This window comes from Sturnira hondurensis, unplaced genomic scaffold (genome assembly GCF_014824575.4).
Source record: "Sturnira hondurensis isolate 20B ecotype Veracruz unplaced genomic scaffold, ASM1482457v3 Scaffold0001074, whole genome shotgun sequence".
NCBI lineage: Eukaryota > Metazoa > Chordata > Mammalia > Chiroptera > Phyllostomidae > Sturnira > Sturnira hondurensis.
In genome coordinates this window covers 3,803,613-3,821,778 of record NW_028073705.1, presented here as the reverse complement: position 1 = coordinate 3,821,778, position 18,166 = coordinate 3,803,613, and the positions used below count along the sequence as shown (strand labels likewise).

Genomic DNA, 18,166 nt, shown 5'->3' with positions numbered 1-18,166 from the left:
ACATTCATATAGACTGGTGTGGCGAGACAAAGAAATACGGCCCAAGTGAAAGAACAGATCCACACTCCAGAAAAAATAGATTGCCAACCTATCAGATGCAGAGTTCCAAACACTGCTAACCAGGATGTTGACAGAAATGGTTGAATGTGATCACAAAATAGCGGAAGAAGCGAGGCTATGCAAAGTGAAATAAAGAAAAAAATATACAGGGAACCAACAGTGAACGGAAAGAAACCAGGAATCAAATAAATGATTTGGAGCAGAAGGAAGAAGTAAATATTCATCCAGAACAGAATGAAGAAACAAGAGTTCAAAAAAACGAGGACAGGCTTAGGAATCTGAAGGACAATTTTAAATGTTCCAACATGTGAATCATGGGTGTACGAGAAGAGAAAGAGCAAGAAACTGAAAACTTATTTGAAAACATAATTAAGGAGAACTTACCCAATCTGGTAAAGGAAATAGACTTCCTGAAGTCTAGGAAACTCAGAGTCCCAAAGAAGTTGGACCCAAGGAAGCACACACCAAGGCACATTATAATTACATTACCCAAAATTAAAGATAAGGAGAGAATCTTAAAAGCAGCAAGAGAAAAGGAGACAGTTATCTATAAAGGAGTACCATTAAGACTATCAGCTGATTTCTCAAAAGAAACCTTGCAGGCAAGAAGGGGCTGGAAAGAAGTATTCCAAGTCATGAAAGGCAAGGACCCACATCCAAGATTACTCTATCCAGCAAAGCTATCATTTACAATTGGAAGGGCAGATAAAGTGCTTCCCAGATAAGGTCAAGTTAAAGTAGTTCATCATCACCAAGCCCTTATTATATGAAATGTTAAAGGGACCTATCTAAGAAAAGATATAAAATATGAACAGTAAAATGGTAATTCACAAATATCAAAAACTGAACCTAAAAAGACAAAAACAAAAATGAACTAAGCGACCAGCTAGAACAGGAACAGAATCACAGAAATGGAGATCGCATGGAGGGTTAGCAGCAGGAAGGGGGACATTGGGGGAGAAGGTACAGAGAATAAGAAGCATGAATGGTAGGTACAAAATAGACAGGGGGAGGTTAAAAATAATACAGGAAATGGAGAAGCCAAAGAACTTGTATGTATGGCCCGTGGACATGAACTAAGAGTAGGGGAATGCTGGTGGGAGGAGGGATGCAGGCTGGAGGGGAATAAAGGGGAGGTAAAAAAAATGGGACAACTGTGATAGTATTATTAATAAAATATACTTCAAAATTTTTAAACAAAAAATATCATCTCACATTTTCTTTGGGTGAGTAGGAGTCAAGAGACCTGGCCTTTGTCAGGGACATATTGAAAGGAATGAGGAGAGGATGAGTAGGAACTGCTCACAGAAACAGGCCCCGGACTTCTGGTAAAGATGGAGGCATAGGTTAAATGGCTTACCTCCTTGTACAACCCAAGCAAAAATTACAAGTAAACTTCAAAACCACTATTACCCAGAATCATCAGAAAATCGAGCTGTATGAAAGACTGAAAACTAAAGAATTAAAGAAGTCACATCCATCCAGACAGGTAGGAGGGGTGAAGATGTGAAAGGGGGGAGGTCCCATACCACGTGTGATGCATAAAAATCAAGAGGGACACCCAGCCCCACACCAGACAACTCAGCCTAGGGTTCCCATGCCAGGAAGGTATATCCCCTAACTTCTGGATGTAAAAACCAGTGCAAGTTAGGGCAGTGGAAGAAACTGCAAGGATCCTCAAGTGTGTCCTCTTAAAGGGCCCACAACAGAGTTGGGACTTATACATGCTTGCTTCCTCTGGGCTCCAGGACCAGGGCAGTAGCTGGAAGGGCACCAGTCACATACCAGGAGAAACTAAAGGTCTCTGTTATCAGGGCACGTGCTGGGGGACAGTTTCCTCCTGGACCAAAGCGCAGAGGCCAGGCAGCAGTGTTGTCCCCTCTCCAAGCCCTCTCCCATACAGTCACAGAGAGGTAACACAGGTTGCCCTGCCCTGACAATTACCTAAGGCTCTGCCCCACACAACTTATAGGTACACTTTATTACAACAGGCCACGCTACTAAGACAGGAAGTCAAAGCAGCTCTATCTGATACACAGAAACAAACACAGGGAGGCTGCCAAATTAAGGAGACAAAGAAATATGGCCCAAATAAAATAACAGAACAAAACTCCAAAAAAAGAACTGAACAATGGATACAAGCAATCTATCAGATGCAGGATTAAACGCACTAGTTACTAGGATGAGCTCAAGGAACTCACTGGGTACTTCAACAGCATAAAAAAGACCCTTACAGAAATGGAGGTCAAACTAAATGAAATAAAGAAAAATTTACAGGGAAACAACAGAAGCAGATCTCCAGAATAAAATCAATTATTGGAATACAAGGAAGAAAGAAATACTCAATCAAAACAGTAAGAAGAAAAACAATACAAATAAACAAACTGGGATAGGCTAAGGGGCCTCTGGGACAACTTCAAACATACCAACATTTGAATCATAAAGATGCCAGAAGGAGAAAAGAAAGAGCAAGACATTGAAAGCTATTTAAACAAAAAATGAAAGAAAAGTCCCCTAATTTGGTGAAGGAAATAGACATACAAGTCCAGGAGGCACAGAGTCCCAAACAAGATGGATGCAAAGAGGCCTACACCAAGACACATCATAATTAAAATGCCAAAGGTTAAAGACAAGAGATAATCTTAAACCCTGGCTGGTGTAGCTCAGTGGATTAAGCACAAGCCTGTGAAGCAAAAGGTTGCTGGTTCAATTCCCAGTTAGGGCACATCCCAAGGTTGCAGGCCTGGTCCCGATTGGGGGCATCCAAAAGGCAACCACACATTGATGTTTCTCTCCTTTACTCTCTGTCTAAAAGTAAATAAGGTGGGGGGAGGGGGGGAGGGGGGAGGGGGGAGGGGGAGGGAGGGAGGGAGGGGGGGAGGGTTGGTCTTAAAAGCAGCAAGAGAAAAGCAGAGTGTTACCTACAAAGGAGTTCCTGTAGAGTATCAGTTGATTTCTCAAAAGAAAATTGGCAGGCCAGAAGGGACTGGCAAGAAGTATTCAAAGTAATGAAAAGCAAAGCCCTACAATCTAGGTTACTCTATCCAGCAAAGCTATCATTTACAATGAAAGGGCAGATAAAGTGTCTCCCATACAAGGTAAAACCATAGGAGTTTATCATCACTGAGCCATTATTAAATGAAATGTTAAAGGGATTTATTTAAGAAAAATAAGCCCTGGCTGCTGTAGCTCAGTGGATTGAGCGCGGGCCTGCGACTCAGAGGATCGTGGTTTGATTCTCAGTCAGGGCACATGCCTGGGTTGCAGGCCAGTTCCCTGCAGGCCAATTCCCAGTAGGGGATGCACAAAAGGCAACCATACATTGTTGTTTCTCTCCCTCTCTCCTTCCCTTCCCCTCTAAAGATAAATAAATAAAATCTTTAAAAAAAAAAGAAAAATAAGATTAACATTATGAACATTAAAATGCAATAAATTCACAACTGAATCTAAAAAACAAACTAAGCAAACAAGCAGAACAGAAACAGAATCATAAATACTGAGATCATCTGGAAGTTATCAGTTGGCAGGGGGAAAGAGGAGAATGGGGAAAAAGATACAGGGATTACGAAGTACAAATTGGTAGGTACACAACAGGCAGGGGGATGTTAAGAACAGTAGAGGAAATGAAGTACCCCAAGAACTTACATGCATGATCATTGGACATAACTAAGGCAGGGGTGTCAAACTCATTTTCACTGGGGCAATATCAGCTTCGCGGTTGCCTTCAAAGGGCTGAATGTAACTTTAGGACTGTATAAATATTACTACTCCTTAACTAGGGGCAAGGAGCTCTACATTTGGTGCTTCGAAGGCCACTGTGAGGCTGATGTGGCCCCCAATGAAAATGAGTTTGACACCCCTGAACTAATGATATAACTTGCCAGAGAGATTGTGGGGTACCAAATAGAAAGGGGCAAATGAGGAAAATTAGGACAACTGTAACAGCATAATCAAAAAATGTATTATAAAAAAAAAGACGGCCTTGGCTGTTGTAGCTCAGTAGATTGAGCGTGGGCTATGAACCAAAAGGTCACTGGTTCGATTCCCAGTCAGGACACATGCCTGGGTTGCAGGCCAGGTCCCCAGTCTCAGTGGGGGCCACATGAGAGGCAACGACACACTGATGTTTCTCTCCCCTCTTTCTCCCACCCTTCCCCTCTCTCTGAAAAAATAAATTAAATCTTTAGTTTAAAAATTAAAAAGGAAGATAGTGGTCCGAGGGTTGTGCAGGGTGTGAGACACCCCAGGAGGATGCAACCCATCACATCAGAGAGAAGGATCTGACACTTTACAGGTTACACCTATTTTTTTAAGTTGAACACTGGGGTAAATCAGGCAGTCACTGAAACCTGAACCTTGAAAACACTATGCTAAGTGGAAAAACCCAGTCACAAAAGACTGTATGATTCCATATATATATATGAAATGTCCAGAACTAGCAAATCCAGTGACACAAAGTAGATTAATGGTTGCTCAGGCTCGGAGTTGTGGGAGTTGGAGAGCAATGAAGAAAGAGGACTGCTAAAGGTTATGGGGTTTCTTCTGAGGGTGATGAAATGTTCTAAAATTGATTATGGTGGTGGTTGCACAATTTTTTTGATAATTGCACAATTTGGTGAATATTAAAAACTATTTACGCTTTAAGTAGACGAGCTGTATGGTATATGAATTCTATTTTAATAAAGCTATTATTAGAAAATAATAAAGTTCTTAAAAAAGAATACCTTTGGATATCCCTATCTAAGGGAACATGCACTACTTACAAGTTATGAAGTTAAAAACAAATTTGTTTAAATCAAAAAATGTCAAACATTTACTTCTTTTTAAAATGAAAGACTATGGGAAACCTACATGCTTACCATTCTGAGCTTCTTGACACCTTTTAATCCAGACAATAAAATCAGCATCCGCACCTAAAAAGAGCAAACTGACTGTAAAATCATTCATCTGCACAATCTAACATATTTATTCAACAAATACCAAATACCTACTATGTTCCAAAGAGTGTTCTGGGCACTGAAGATTTAGCAGTGAATTAAACACACAATACCCGTCCTTATAGCAATCCTAACGTTAGTTATAAATATACCAATAGACTATAATATTTAGTTGTTCATCCTGAAGAATTGTAATTAAAAAAAATTAATTTTATCCAAAGACCACCTTACTAGTTCACAGATATTAATCTACATTTCCTCTCATCCCTCTCCTCTTAAAGGAGTTTCCTTTGTCACACAACAAAATCAGACCTTAAGGGAATCCCCAATACACCATCTCAGTTAGGATGCAGTGGAAGCCTGGAATGGAACTCCAACCGCTGGGTTGAAGTCTAGAAGACTATTGCCTACATCTCTTCTGTCCTAATTTATAAGTTGCATTTGCAAAGTTGGGCCTAATGCCTTTCTCAAGTAGGTATACGGCAAAAAAGCAAATATTCAAAGCAGCAGAGAGTACATTTTTAAAAACATAACCATACAACACTTCAGAGCAGGGTTTCTCAACCTCCATACTACTAATTTTTTTGACACGATACATCTTTGTTATGGAAGACTGTCCTGTGCATGGCAGGATATTTAGCAGCATCACTGGTCTCTACTCATTAGATTTCAGCAGAACATTACCCATCCACTAGTCATGGTAATCAAAAAATCTCTTCAGACACCGCCAAATTTCCCCCCCGGGAGGAAAATCAAAATCAGGGAGTTTGGAACCATTGCTTTAGAGAATTGTGATAACATTCTATCATGAGATGAAGCTAAAATGATAGTATACAATTAGGATTACAAAGTCTACCATTATCTATGACATTACTTACAGAACTACTATCTTTTAGTCTCTGCAGATTTTTTTATTCTTGGCCCTTATTATTTCTATATATGTGCACAAATATCTGTACTGCTGTGATAATTTTCATATATAAGTATCCCTTGCTTTTGGAAAATTCATAGTACATTACTTCGCCTTTACGGAAGACCAAAATTACTACTTGTTTTCACTAACTGAAAGAAATTCAATAGGATTTTCAGTTTTATGCAAAGAGTGGAAATAGCATCCAGCATTTGTTTTGCATTAGCCATTAAAAAGGCAGTGAGCAACCAGAGCATCGCGAGTGGCCCCACCAAGCTCCTTCCCCAGGAACTACAATCAGCATCTCAGCATAAATCAAACATGGCTTTGAACTGTGTCTGTGAGCATCTTTGCTCTATCTCAATTTTGTACATCTGTTAGCAAGATGTATAATAAGATAGTAGAAAACCCTAACAGAGCTTATAAGACTGTGCACTTAATGTAAAACTGGACATAACTGAGGATTCTGATTGTGATGAACAAGATATAGGCATTCTGTGTATGTTGAACCTGCCTGCATCCACTATTCATACTATTTACACATACAGAAAAAGAAACTTGAAAGCTGCTGAAGTGACTATTGGTTCTGCAGATAATGAAGGGTCTTTTATAGCTGCTATCCAGTAATAGATAAAATAAGAAGTCTATTGCCTGAGTAGATTAATAGGTGTACAAAGCATGGTGTTATCTTATACTTCAGGAGAAATCAGTCTTTTTAGTAAGTGAAACTACACTATACAAACATTATTTTTCCTTTATACAGGCTGTGTATTTATCATATCACTCCTGCTTTTACTATCTGTTAGTGTTATTTTTAGGTTTATTTGTTACTCTGTATAATTTGGTAGGTTATTTTGGGGACCTAGGAATACTAAAAATTTTTGCATATACATTATAGAAATGATCTACTTTCTGATGGCAGAAAAAAAACCCGTATTTCTCTCAAAAAGATGACATTAAAAACTCACGGTACTCTCAAAGTTTTGTTTCTTCTGTGCCCTATCACAGTTTATCCAATACTTTATTTCTCAATAAAAACCTTCGTTATAAAATTTCCTATATAAGCAATCTGAATAAAACTTTAAATAGATTTCTGAATATCAGCACAAATTAAACTGTCACTTGTCTATAAGAAAAAAATAAAACCAGACTAAGTATAGGGAGCATACTGAGTGTTTTTAGTTTCTAATGTTAAAGTTTATCTGTGATTTAAATAGTAAATGGCCAATATTAATTTACTTAATATTTAAGTAAACTCAAACTCTGCAATCAACACAAAAATACCATTAAAAGGAGTAAAAGATGGTACTGGGTTTTGATAATTAACTTGAGATTACATTAACAAAATTTAGCTATAGTATTTTTGACACAAGAAAAATAACAGATTGATTTATCAACATGTAATTCTAATACTTACTATCTAATTTCTGTCCTTCTGTAAAAGTTTCTAGAGCAGCAGCATAGTTTTTTTTATGGTATTCACATATCCTGTATGAGCATATTAAAAACAAATACCACACACATGAAATCATGAAAAATAGCCTTCTTCCTAATTTAAATATCCCAGTATTCTCTATTGTTAAAAGGATTTAAGCATGTATTAATAAGTCAAGAGATTTTCTAAAATACTCTACCTAACATCTAGTATAATTCCCATTAATATCCAATTTTTCAACTCATTTCAGAAGGAATTTCTTGATCTTAATTGTATACAGTTGCTCCTTCCAAAGTACAGTTAAATAGAAAGGAATTAAAGAAATTTCTTGAAGAAAAGTCACTCTTTTCAACAAAAACAAGCTGAGACACAAAATACACAGGTACAGAGCACTCAAAACATTAAGTGTAATCTGTCCAGCTTGGCCGACAAATAGATGTTCTCTAGTCAAAGAGTAAATTCCAAATGAAGAACAAAAAGAAACTTGAAATCCATCAGTTTCATCTGTAAGTTACTTCAATCATCGCTATTTTAAAGTATACTGACTACACACCTCCTATCACATACTGAAGTTAATAGAAACATAAGTTATATGTAAAATTGAATCCTATCTCAGTTATAGAAGGTATAAAAACAGAATTTACTGTTTATATAAAGCTTACTATTAATTTCAACAAACTAAACACCTATCTATTGTCCAGACTCAACAGGACAAACACATACCCTTTTCGCAGCATAGCAGTGGGATTATTTGGATTAAGTTCAAGAGATTTCTTTGCATCAGCAACAGCATCTATATATGAAAAAGAAAAAAAAAGCAGTTTTCAGTCAGTTTATCACAGATCCTAACAAATACTGCACATAAAATCTGAATTGGTCTTAGACTTTTAAGTTGGTAAAATGGACAAGTGATTTCAAATTAGAGAAAGTTAACACAAAATATGATCCAATAAATACTACCCTCCTATCTTCTTATTAGCCTAATATTTAACTTCCTTTTTGGAGAGCTTCACGCAATAAAACTGTGTGTCATGAACATCATCTAATTTTCTCATTAATGTCATTTATGCAATTTGACTCAAGATATTTAATTTTTCCTTATCCAGATTTTCTATCCAGAATGAAGTTAAACACAAGTAGTAGAGAGATACATTCCTTATAAAAAATGCAAATAACAGCACTTCATTTGAATACTTTGTAAAACAGTAAACATAATGCTATTCTCTTGGCAAATCCAATAACTACAAATGAAATCTGTATAAATTCTCCACCCACTGAAGGAGGGACACTCATAAAATTAAATGGGTGTTACTCAATATAACATTTGTCACATTCCAGCTACTTTACACCTTGTATGAAAGACCAATTTAAAAATCCTCAAACATAATCTCTATTTTATTTGACTCATATCTTGGGCAAAATTTATAAGTAACACTTAAAGAAAATATATTTTGTAAGAAAAGTTACCACAATAATTCCCCAGAAGGATGTGACAATAAGCTCTTTGACAATAATTTTGTGCATCATCTGGTTTCTCTTCCAAAGCCTTAGTCAGCTCCTACAAACACAAACATGGTGAGTATAAGTAAATTTTTTAAGTCATTGGACTCTAATTAAACATAACTTTTAATCAAATACACTACTTTCATAAGCTATCTGAAATAAAGTTAACAGGAAAACAAGCTAGGAGCTTTTCTTTGCAAGAGGATTGATATCTGCCCTTCTCCTCCCCTCCCCACAAAAGCCCACAATATAATGTAATATCTATGTAAAGCACTTAGCAGTTCTTGGCCTATAGTAGGAACTGGATAAATAGTAATTATCACTTCATTTATTCTGAAGAATTTATCTGATATACAATGACCACCACAGATTTTCTCCTTCTAATTTGGAAAAGACTCACAGATCATGTACAATTTGAAATACCTAGAAAATGTGAAGCTGTCCAATTAAAAAAAAAAAAAAACCCTGGAAGTTAAATCTAGAGTTAGGAAGGTTAACAGAATTAATAAATACACAATCCAGTTTGGCTGGCCATCTCTTATCTGTCAATGGCAGACAACCCTAACAAATTACAGCATTCCACTGAAAGCCCAAATGTGTAATACTTCATAATATCAACTGATTAAGAGTTAGCATTAGAGAGATGAAAATTATTGCCACTCTGACTATTCATAGTATATAGTAAGTAAGTGGTAGCTGTAATAATAATGATAGAAGAAAAGACAGCACAATTAGTGAGGCCAAGACAAATGGAGGCAAACAGGAACAATTTGATTTTCTACCTACACCTCACACGCCCTAGGGATTTGGTAGTCTTTTATTTTATTTACTATTTTTTTGTTATGCCTAACCCAAGGACATGCTTGTTGACTTTAGAAACTGGGAAAGGAAAGGGGGAGAGAGAAGGGAAGGGGGGAGAGGGAAGAGGAAGAGAGCGGGGGAGAGAGAGAGAAGGACGGACAGACACATTAATTGGTTGCCTCCTATACGCACCCTGAACAGGAACCCAACCCACAACCTAGGCATGTGCTCTAACTAGGAATCAAACCTATGACCTTTCAGTTTATGGGACAACGCTCCAACCAACCAAGCGACACCAACCAGGGCTAGTAGTCGTCTTAAAAGATAAAATTAGCCCTGGCTCATGTGGGTCAGTGGATTGAGCACCAGCCTGCGATCCACAGAGTCACTGGTTCGATTCCCAACCAGAGAACATGCCTGGGTTTCAGGCCAATTTCCCGTTGGAGGGCACATAAGAGGCAACCACACACTGATGTTTCTCTTGCTCTCTTTCTCCTTCCCTTCCCCCTTTCTAAAAATAAATTTAAAAATCTTTTTAAAAAAAGGTAAAACTATTTCAATAGCCACATACTATTGCTTTAATCTAACAGTGTGATGATTCTCACAAAGAAATACTGATTTTGCTTTAACCTAACAGTGTGATGATTCTCACAAAGAAATTATACTTGATAATCATATACCCAAAATCCAAACCACTTTTTATCATCTCAACCCTATTGTCCTGATCCAAGCCGTAATGAAAATCAGATATTGTTACTACGTCTCTGTTCAAAACTCTCCAATGTCTTTCCAGTTGACCCAGAGCCAAAGCACAAGTCCGTCCAATAACCTAAAAGGCTCTTCCTGATATAACTCTCTGCTATTTCTGATATCATCTCTTACTACTCTTTCCTTTACTCTTCCATTCTAGTCCAATGGCCTCCTTGCTGTTCCCACACCAACGGTACTCTGCACCTGCTGCTCCCTCTCATTAGAATGCTCTTCCCTCAAATGTGCACAGATTCATTCCCTCACTTCCTAATTAGTGACAACACTGTGCTAGAGAAAGGATTCAAATCCTGGTCTGTGTGTTTCCAAATTGGATTTTAACCACTAAAAAGCACTGCCTCTTGGTAATGTTTCTTTAAGTTTTTTTTTCACATACTGTCTGTCTGACATTTGTATTTTGTTTTCTAATACTTTGAAACTCCTAAGTTAAATAATACCATCTTGCATTAAACTTTCAATTTTGAAAACAGCTGAGAGCGTCTCACCTACCTACTCAGATATTATCTGCAAACCAAATTTCTAGCCTCTCCTCAGCAAAGCAGATACACTATGGGTCCAAAAGGCTGTTACAGATTATATTAATATCTAAATCATCAATTCAAAAAACTACTTTAAACACATATTATTTAACAAAGAAAGGCTAGACACTGTGAGTACAAAGACAAATTACACTCCTTTCAAAGTCAAGTAAAAACTTTGAATTTCAAACAACCAACATGCAAGTAACCTTTAAAAATACAAGTCAACTGTTGGTTAAGGACAATTTATGGTGACTCAGTTAAATAAGCAATTTACTTATTACTAAGCTGTTACTAAAAAACATTTCTCAAAAACTGAACACAAACTTAATTATGATACATAAACTTGTGAGTCATGAAAAAACAATAATCAGTTTATTGTGAATAAGTAATTCATATAATAAATTCAGAAAAAGTGAAGATAAAATAACAAGCTGTAGCTGCATTAAACTGCACCTGACTTGAGGCTTGTTTTCAGAGTTCTGTTTCTGTGACAACAGTTGCTGGCTGCTTGAATACAAAGGGACTAAAGGGAGGGGTCTGAAAAGGCAAAAAAATTAAATCACAGTGGCAAAAAGCTATTTAATGGAGACCAACTGAAAATATATTGTAAATATGTCCAAAGTTATACTCACTCAGATAAACTGAGATGTTACAGTGAAGCAATTTTTAGTTCTCAAAAATAAAATTAAAAAAAAAAAACCTTGTGAACCGTAAAATACAATTTTGCTGAAATCACATAGGTGAGAGCTAAGGTAGCTGTGAAGGAAGTACCTGGTAATCCAGAATAAGGGAAAAACTCCTTTTCAAGGCAGTAAGATTGTTTAAGACTTGGATCTCTCAGAAACAGATTTCCAAGTTTTTAAAGTTGTAAACTCTTTTAAAATAAAATGTCACCCCAATACAGTAAATAAAAAATAAAAAATATATAAAAATAAAATGCTATACAAGAAGGAAATTGTTTTAAGGTAAAAGCAAAAGCAATGTTGCTCAGACTGACAAAAAATTTGAAGGCCTTTAGCTCTGGGTATCTCAATTTCTTTCTGCTTTCTGTTTTCTTCCAGCTACAGCTAATTCCCAATCATGGATAATAAAGAGTATCAACCCTTCTCCCTTCCTCAACTGCCTAACACTCCTGGAGAAAAACCACACATTACCATGGAGAACTTGTACCAACACATTTATGCTAACCAGCTATGCTCTCAACAAAGTTATCCATGGTCAGATACTTCAAAGTCAGCTACCAAACCTTTAATTATATTTTATAACCCCAATCCTACCCCCTCCCTCCAGAAGATGGCCCCAACGCACAGCACCCAGACTTACCTCTTCTAAACTATATAACCTGGAGCAACTTAAAACTCTTTAGCCTCAGCTTCCTTGTTAGAAAATGCAAATACCCACCTCACAGTTGTTGAAAGAATTACAGTAAGAGTCATTTAGCACATTTGGGTGCCTATATCTCCCAGGCACTACACTAAGAACACAGTGGTAAACAATATACACAAAAAATCCTACCCTCTTGAAACTACACTAAGGCCTGCACTAAATATAAGTGGTCAGAGAAGATGGCTTCTCTGAGAAGTGGACATTTCACCTGAAATCTAAGGTGATGAGCATTCCCAAGCAAAGGTAGGTCAGGAGACAGTATATTTTAGGAAAAAGGAACTGCAAGCCCAAAGGCCACTAAACAGGATTGAGCATGACAAATTCAAGAAACAGAAAGAAAGCCAAGGTGGCTAGAACATAGAGAGCAAAGGGAATCAACATATATCTCCCATGACTTAGCTTCATAATAACCCATTCAAGGTCCTTTTTTGTTCCAATTTAGAGACAGGAATTCTGATCCAGAGTGATAATAGGAACTTTTCTGAGGTTACAAAGTTATCACAAAACCAGGATTTGGACTCAAGCAGTCTCATTCCACACCCATTGTTAGAGTAAGTTGTGCTACATTTATACAGTGGAACACTACAAAGCAATGAAAAAGACCTACCACTTTATACAGCAATATGAGTGTATCTCACAAAACGTTTAAAGCAAGCTACACTCAACTGAGTATCTAGCCTATGACTGTTTATGTGAAGTGTGAGAACAAGCAAAACTAATTGATGGTGATGGAGGTCAAATAAGGGTTGTCTGGTGGGAAAGGAAGATTGTTTGGCTGGGAAGAAGCATGAGAAAAACTTGAGGATAAAAGTGTTCTATATCGTTGCTCTGTATCATAATAACATGTATGTAAAACAACTTCATTAGCTGCAGACTTCAGATTTTTGTTATCTACATGTTGTACTTCAATAAAAAGGTAGAAAGTAAAACAAGTGAGATGGAAAGTAACATCAATAACCTTTAAAAGCAACTTTAATGAACTGAATTTCCAAAGCAGGAACTGAGTCCAAGAGGACCATAACAAATGTAAATTCTGAAAATAGGTATCAGCTGACATAAGTAATTGTGGAGAAAAATCTCAGTAACATTTGTTATTCTACTACTGATCCCAGAGGCCTCACCAGTAAACATTATATAGTACAACTAATTAATCAACCACTTTATTTGAAGGCCTTCACATCCAGAGCCAAAAACATATTTTGGCCTAAGAGGCACTAAGGGACCTAGCCTGCTGTTTCCTCCCCTACTGATCTCATATTCCTTTTTCAGACCATGCTAGTCAAATGATCCTTTTTGCTGCTCCTTGTACCCGGCAGCTGATTCCTAGCCAGGATTTTGGCATTGCATGAATGCTTTCTCCAGAGCTTCCACGCTCATTCCCTCAGGTCTCTGCTCAAATGTTACCTTCTTAGACTCTACTAGCATGTGGCAAATTATTTCTAAAAGTCATAGTTATGAAAACGGTTCTCTTGACTCAAACTGCTAACCTTAAGTGTGTTAGATTGTAACAACAGAACAGGGTTTGGGTTCTTTTCCTAGTGTTTTAAAGCAAGAAACACCTGGATAAATTTTGTGACTCACTGCATTATGTAGCCTTAGCTTGGGCTTTCCGGGAGTTAATACCTCGTATTTAACTCTCACCCTTTTACTCTCTTATACACCTTTATTGTCTTTCGCTTAACACAAAGTGCCTTGTAAATCAATTAAATATATAAGTAAAGACTTCAATGGGTTCCTCGCACATAGCAACCCCCCCCCCAAATATTGTTTTGATACATAAACAAATGAGTCAATATTGGATAGTAGCAGGACTTCTGGAAATTTTCTGGATCATAGGAGAAATGATGGTTGTTATGGTAGTCTGAATTAATACACTTTGCACATGGCCTGGTACTGGTACATAAGAATGGCAAAGGATACTTGTTAAACGGAAAAACAGAATTAAATACCATCAACCCTAGACTTCACTTTTCCTTGTAGTCAAACGTCATTTAAAATAAATATCCTTTCAGGCCAACCATGAATGTCAACTACAAAGACAGTTTTTCTAAACAGATACGAATATAGAAACAAGGTCAAGGAGTGAGAGGAAATATGAAATAAAGAAAAAAATAGGTCGAGTTTGCCAAAATCTAGGATGAGGCACCGCAAAAACAGTCCACCCGCCCCCAGCCAGGCATGTGCTGGGAACAGGCGGGGTTCGCCGCGTCCCCCAAAGGAAAGTAGACCAGGCTGAGACGGGTCTTCTCACCTCTAACGCGGCCTGGGGGTCCTCGTCGACCAGAGCATCTGAGAAGCTCGGGAGAAACCTGCCAGGAAAACAACGACTTCAGCAAGGCTCACTAACCAAGGAAATGGGGGAGGGGATAAAATAAATACCAAAAAGAAGAAAAAACATGTACCTCTGGGCTGTCGCAGATCCTGCTGCAGCTGCCGCCATCCCTAATAGTCACTGCTGCTGTGGCTCGGGCTGCTACTCCCGCGGTTTTAAGACCCGCCGCCGCCCCACAGGGAAACTTCTGGAGACACACAAACCGAGCTTCCGTCCTAAGTAGCCAACGAGCGGCCACGCAACGTGCCGCAGGCGGGGAGGAAAGGCGAAAGGCAAGCGCGGGGCTCGCTGGGACCTTGGAGGAACTAGTCTCCCGACCCACCCCGCTTCCGGTGACCGACTCCTAGTCCCCGCCCCTCGCAGCGAGGGCTACGGAAGCCATGGCGGGCCTACTAGGACCGCCTTTTACCGCGCGCCCGTACTCTGATAAGCGACTTCTAGGGTAGTAGCTTAAAAGATTTTTCGTGAGGTACTGTGTCCCTCGAGAACGTGTGACCTTTGGGGGCGTTTGTGTGTTTGTTAATAACAAACCACATCGAGCTCCACTGTCCCAATTCCTTACAGCTCCTAAGGTTACCGGAGGCAGCCATGACTTTCTATCCCTGTGACGTCATCTACCGCTACTTGTAGTTTTCCGGGAGAAAGTTCCCGAGTGCCAGTGCGTGGCTCACGGGGTCTTTGTGCTGGAATCCCGAATGTCGTACTCGCCCGAGCTCGTTCTGCTCCTGAAGAGGCTAGACAGAGCGAAGCTTTTTTTGGGTCCGGTGCGGGTAGACTGTTCGATTTCTCAGAACAACACAGACCCAGGTTTTCTTCCCAATTGGCTTCCCAGATTAGAAAGAGAAACCTTTTTCTGCGGAAGGCACTGAAAGGAGGACGCTGGCCTGAAGTTATCTAGGTGCCGCTTTACTTTCCGGCCTAGTCGGTCAGGCTTTCGCTCAGCAGCCTTTGATGCATACGGATCAGATGAGGCTTCCAGCAAGTTACTCTGCAAGGGGTGGGAAGAGCAAGAGAGAGTGGGAGTAAGCGGCTCAGTCAGTAGAGATGAAGCAAGTACATAAACTTGAATGTTATCACATCCAAAATCTAAACTAAGCCTAGGGATTCCAAAATGTTAATGCCCTGCGGAAACTTAAACCAGTTCTGTTCTAAGTAGTAAAATGAAAGAAGGGGAGTATGTGATAGCAAGGTGGGTCACGCGTGGAATATAAACTATAGGAATGGATTCCTCAAAGATGCAGTAACTGTCAGCTTCCAGAGATGAATAAGAATTAGCGTAGTTGACGATGGAAATGGAAAAGATAATTCCAGAATAAGATGTATGTTACAAAACAATGTGAACTCTGAAATTCGTAGAGCCAAAATTCAAGTTAGAAGTAGACTGGTTGGAGACAGGAGTGACTGCCAGGTCATAAAGAACAATATGTGTGTTCTGCTGAAAAGCTTGGATGTGATTCTCTTAATGATGCTAACCCATTATAGGATTTTTAATCAAAAAAGGCAGTAAAGTCAAATTTGCATTTTAAATAAATATATTATGCTCTCTGTGCTGTGGAAGAATAATTAAAGAGAAAAGGAGAATAGCTGCTGGGGGGGTACAACTGCTGTTTTACAGATGTGGGGAAGGGGGGAAATTTCTCTTTCTCTCCTCTGGTTCTTTTGCCTGGCCAAGTAATCAAATCAACAGGAGGCACATAGACAAGAGAAAAAAATCGAATATCATGTGCATGGGAATCCCACGTACATGAAAAAATCAGAGACCATGCATACTTGAGAGGTTCAGATAGAAAGGAGGATTGCGGTACATGAGACATTTTGAGTTGGGGGTGAGGTAAGGTACCTTGGGAAATTAAAAAGGCCATTGCGGGATAAGAGCAGACATTCAGTAATTAGTAGTTTGCCCTGTCCTATAAATAGGTCGAAAGAAATGATCTCTGATAATCTCTTATGGACAGGCTTCTAATGCAAATTCTAGGTACTTGGGGGAGGAGGGCAGAAGTTTCTCTTGAGCCTGAAGGTAAAATTGCTTTTACAGCAAAATAATCAGCACACCACAGAGGCACATCTTGGGGTGACTTGTTCTGGACCCCGCCTCTCCGCCACAAGCCAAAGTGACATTTAAATAGGTCAATGATTGTAGAGATGGAGGGGAAGGCAAGAATTACAGCAATATTTGAGGTAAAAGTAGTTTTGCTGATGTTTTATAAAGTTTTACCTATGCCAAGACTATAAAGACAGTCCGTGTTTTCTTCTAGATACCTTTTTAGTTTACCTTTCACATCCATATCTGATTTTTCACAAGTTAACTTTTGTAAAAGATATGAAGTTAGAATCAAGGTTTATTCCCCCCATATGGATATCCAATCGATTCAGTCCTACTTATTAAAAAATACCACCATTTCTCATTTCCCGCACTAAATTTTTCTTTTTAAATAATTTATTTTTTCAGTTACAGTTGATATACAATATTTTATTAGTTTCAGGTGTACAACCCAGGGTTTAGACACATAACTTACAAAGTGATCACCTCAATAAATCTCCCCATCTGACACCATACATAGCTTTTTTTTTAAAGATTTCATTTATTTATCCTTAGAGGGGAAGGGAAGGAGAGAAGGAGAGAAATATCAACGTATGGCTGCCTCTTGTGAGTCCCCTGCTGGGAACTAGCCTGCAATCCAGGAATGTACCCTGACCGGGAATCGAACCTTGATTGTGTGGTTCGCACGCCCGCGCTCAATCCACTGAGCTACACCAGCCAGGGCCATACATAGCTTTTTTAAAACACTGATTTTAGAGCCCTGGCTGGTGTGGCTCAGTGCATTGAATCTCAGCCTGTAATCTGAAAGGTCACTAGTTTGATTCCCAGTCAGGACACATGCCAGGATGGCAGGCCAGTTCCCCAATTGCAGGCCTGCAAGAGATGTGAGATGAGAGATGTATCTCCAACATGATTTTCCCCCCTCCCTTCCCCCTCTCTAAAAATAAATAAATAGAATCTTTTTAAAAATTGATTTTAGAAACACTGATTTGTTTCATTTATTTATGCATTCGTTGGTTGCTTCTTGTATGTGCCCTGACCAGGATCAAACCTGCAACCTTGGCATATTAGTACAACATCCTAACCAACTGAGATACCTAGTAGGGCCCCATACCTAGTTACTGTAATAATATTGACTATATTCCCTATGCTGTACTTTGCATCCCATTACTATTCTATAGCAACCAAATTGTACTTCTTAATCCTTCACATTTTTCACAATCCCTGCAATACTCCTCCTACCTGGAAATCATCAAAGAGTTGTATGTATGTCTGTTTCTTCTCTACTTGTTTATATAGTTTGTTTTTAAGAGTCCACAAAGGAATCAAATCATATGGCATTTGTGTTTCCCTAACTTATTTACTCAGCACAATCTATGTCCATTCATGTTGCAAATGGCAAGATCAAATCATATGGCATTTGTGTTTCCCTAACTTACTTACTCAGCACAATCTATGTCCATTCATGTTGT

The 18,166-nt window shown here is 38.6% G+C and overlaps 1 protein-coding gene across 1 annotated transcript in view; it reads right to left on the bottom strand.

The window, feature by feature from the left end:
- Positions 1-14,901, bottom strand: part of SUGT1 (SGT1 assembly cochaperone of MIS12 kinetochore complex) — a 49,562-nt gene extending 34,661 nt beyond the window's left edge. Inside the window, exons 1-6 of the mRNA XM_037060497.1 lie at positions 14,724-14,901; positions 14,573-14,630; positions 8,810-8,900; positions 8,066-8,135; positions 7,325-7,395; positions 4,920-4,973 (exon numbers count right to left, since the gene is read on the bottom strand). Of these exons, the coding sequence (XP_036916392.1) occupies positions 4,920-4,973; positions 7,325-7,395; positions 8,066-8,135; positions 8,810-8,900; positions 14,573-14,630; positions 14,724-14,761 (382 nt within the window). The 5' untranslated portion in view covers positions 14,762-14,901. The remainder of the gene's footprint in view (positions 1-4,919; positions 4,974-7,324; positions 7,396-8,065; positions 8,136-8,809; positions 8,901-14,572; positions 14,631-14,723) is intronic.
- Positions 14,902-18,166: the final 3,265 nt, after the last annotated feature.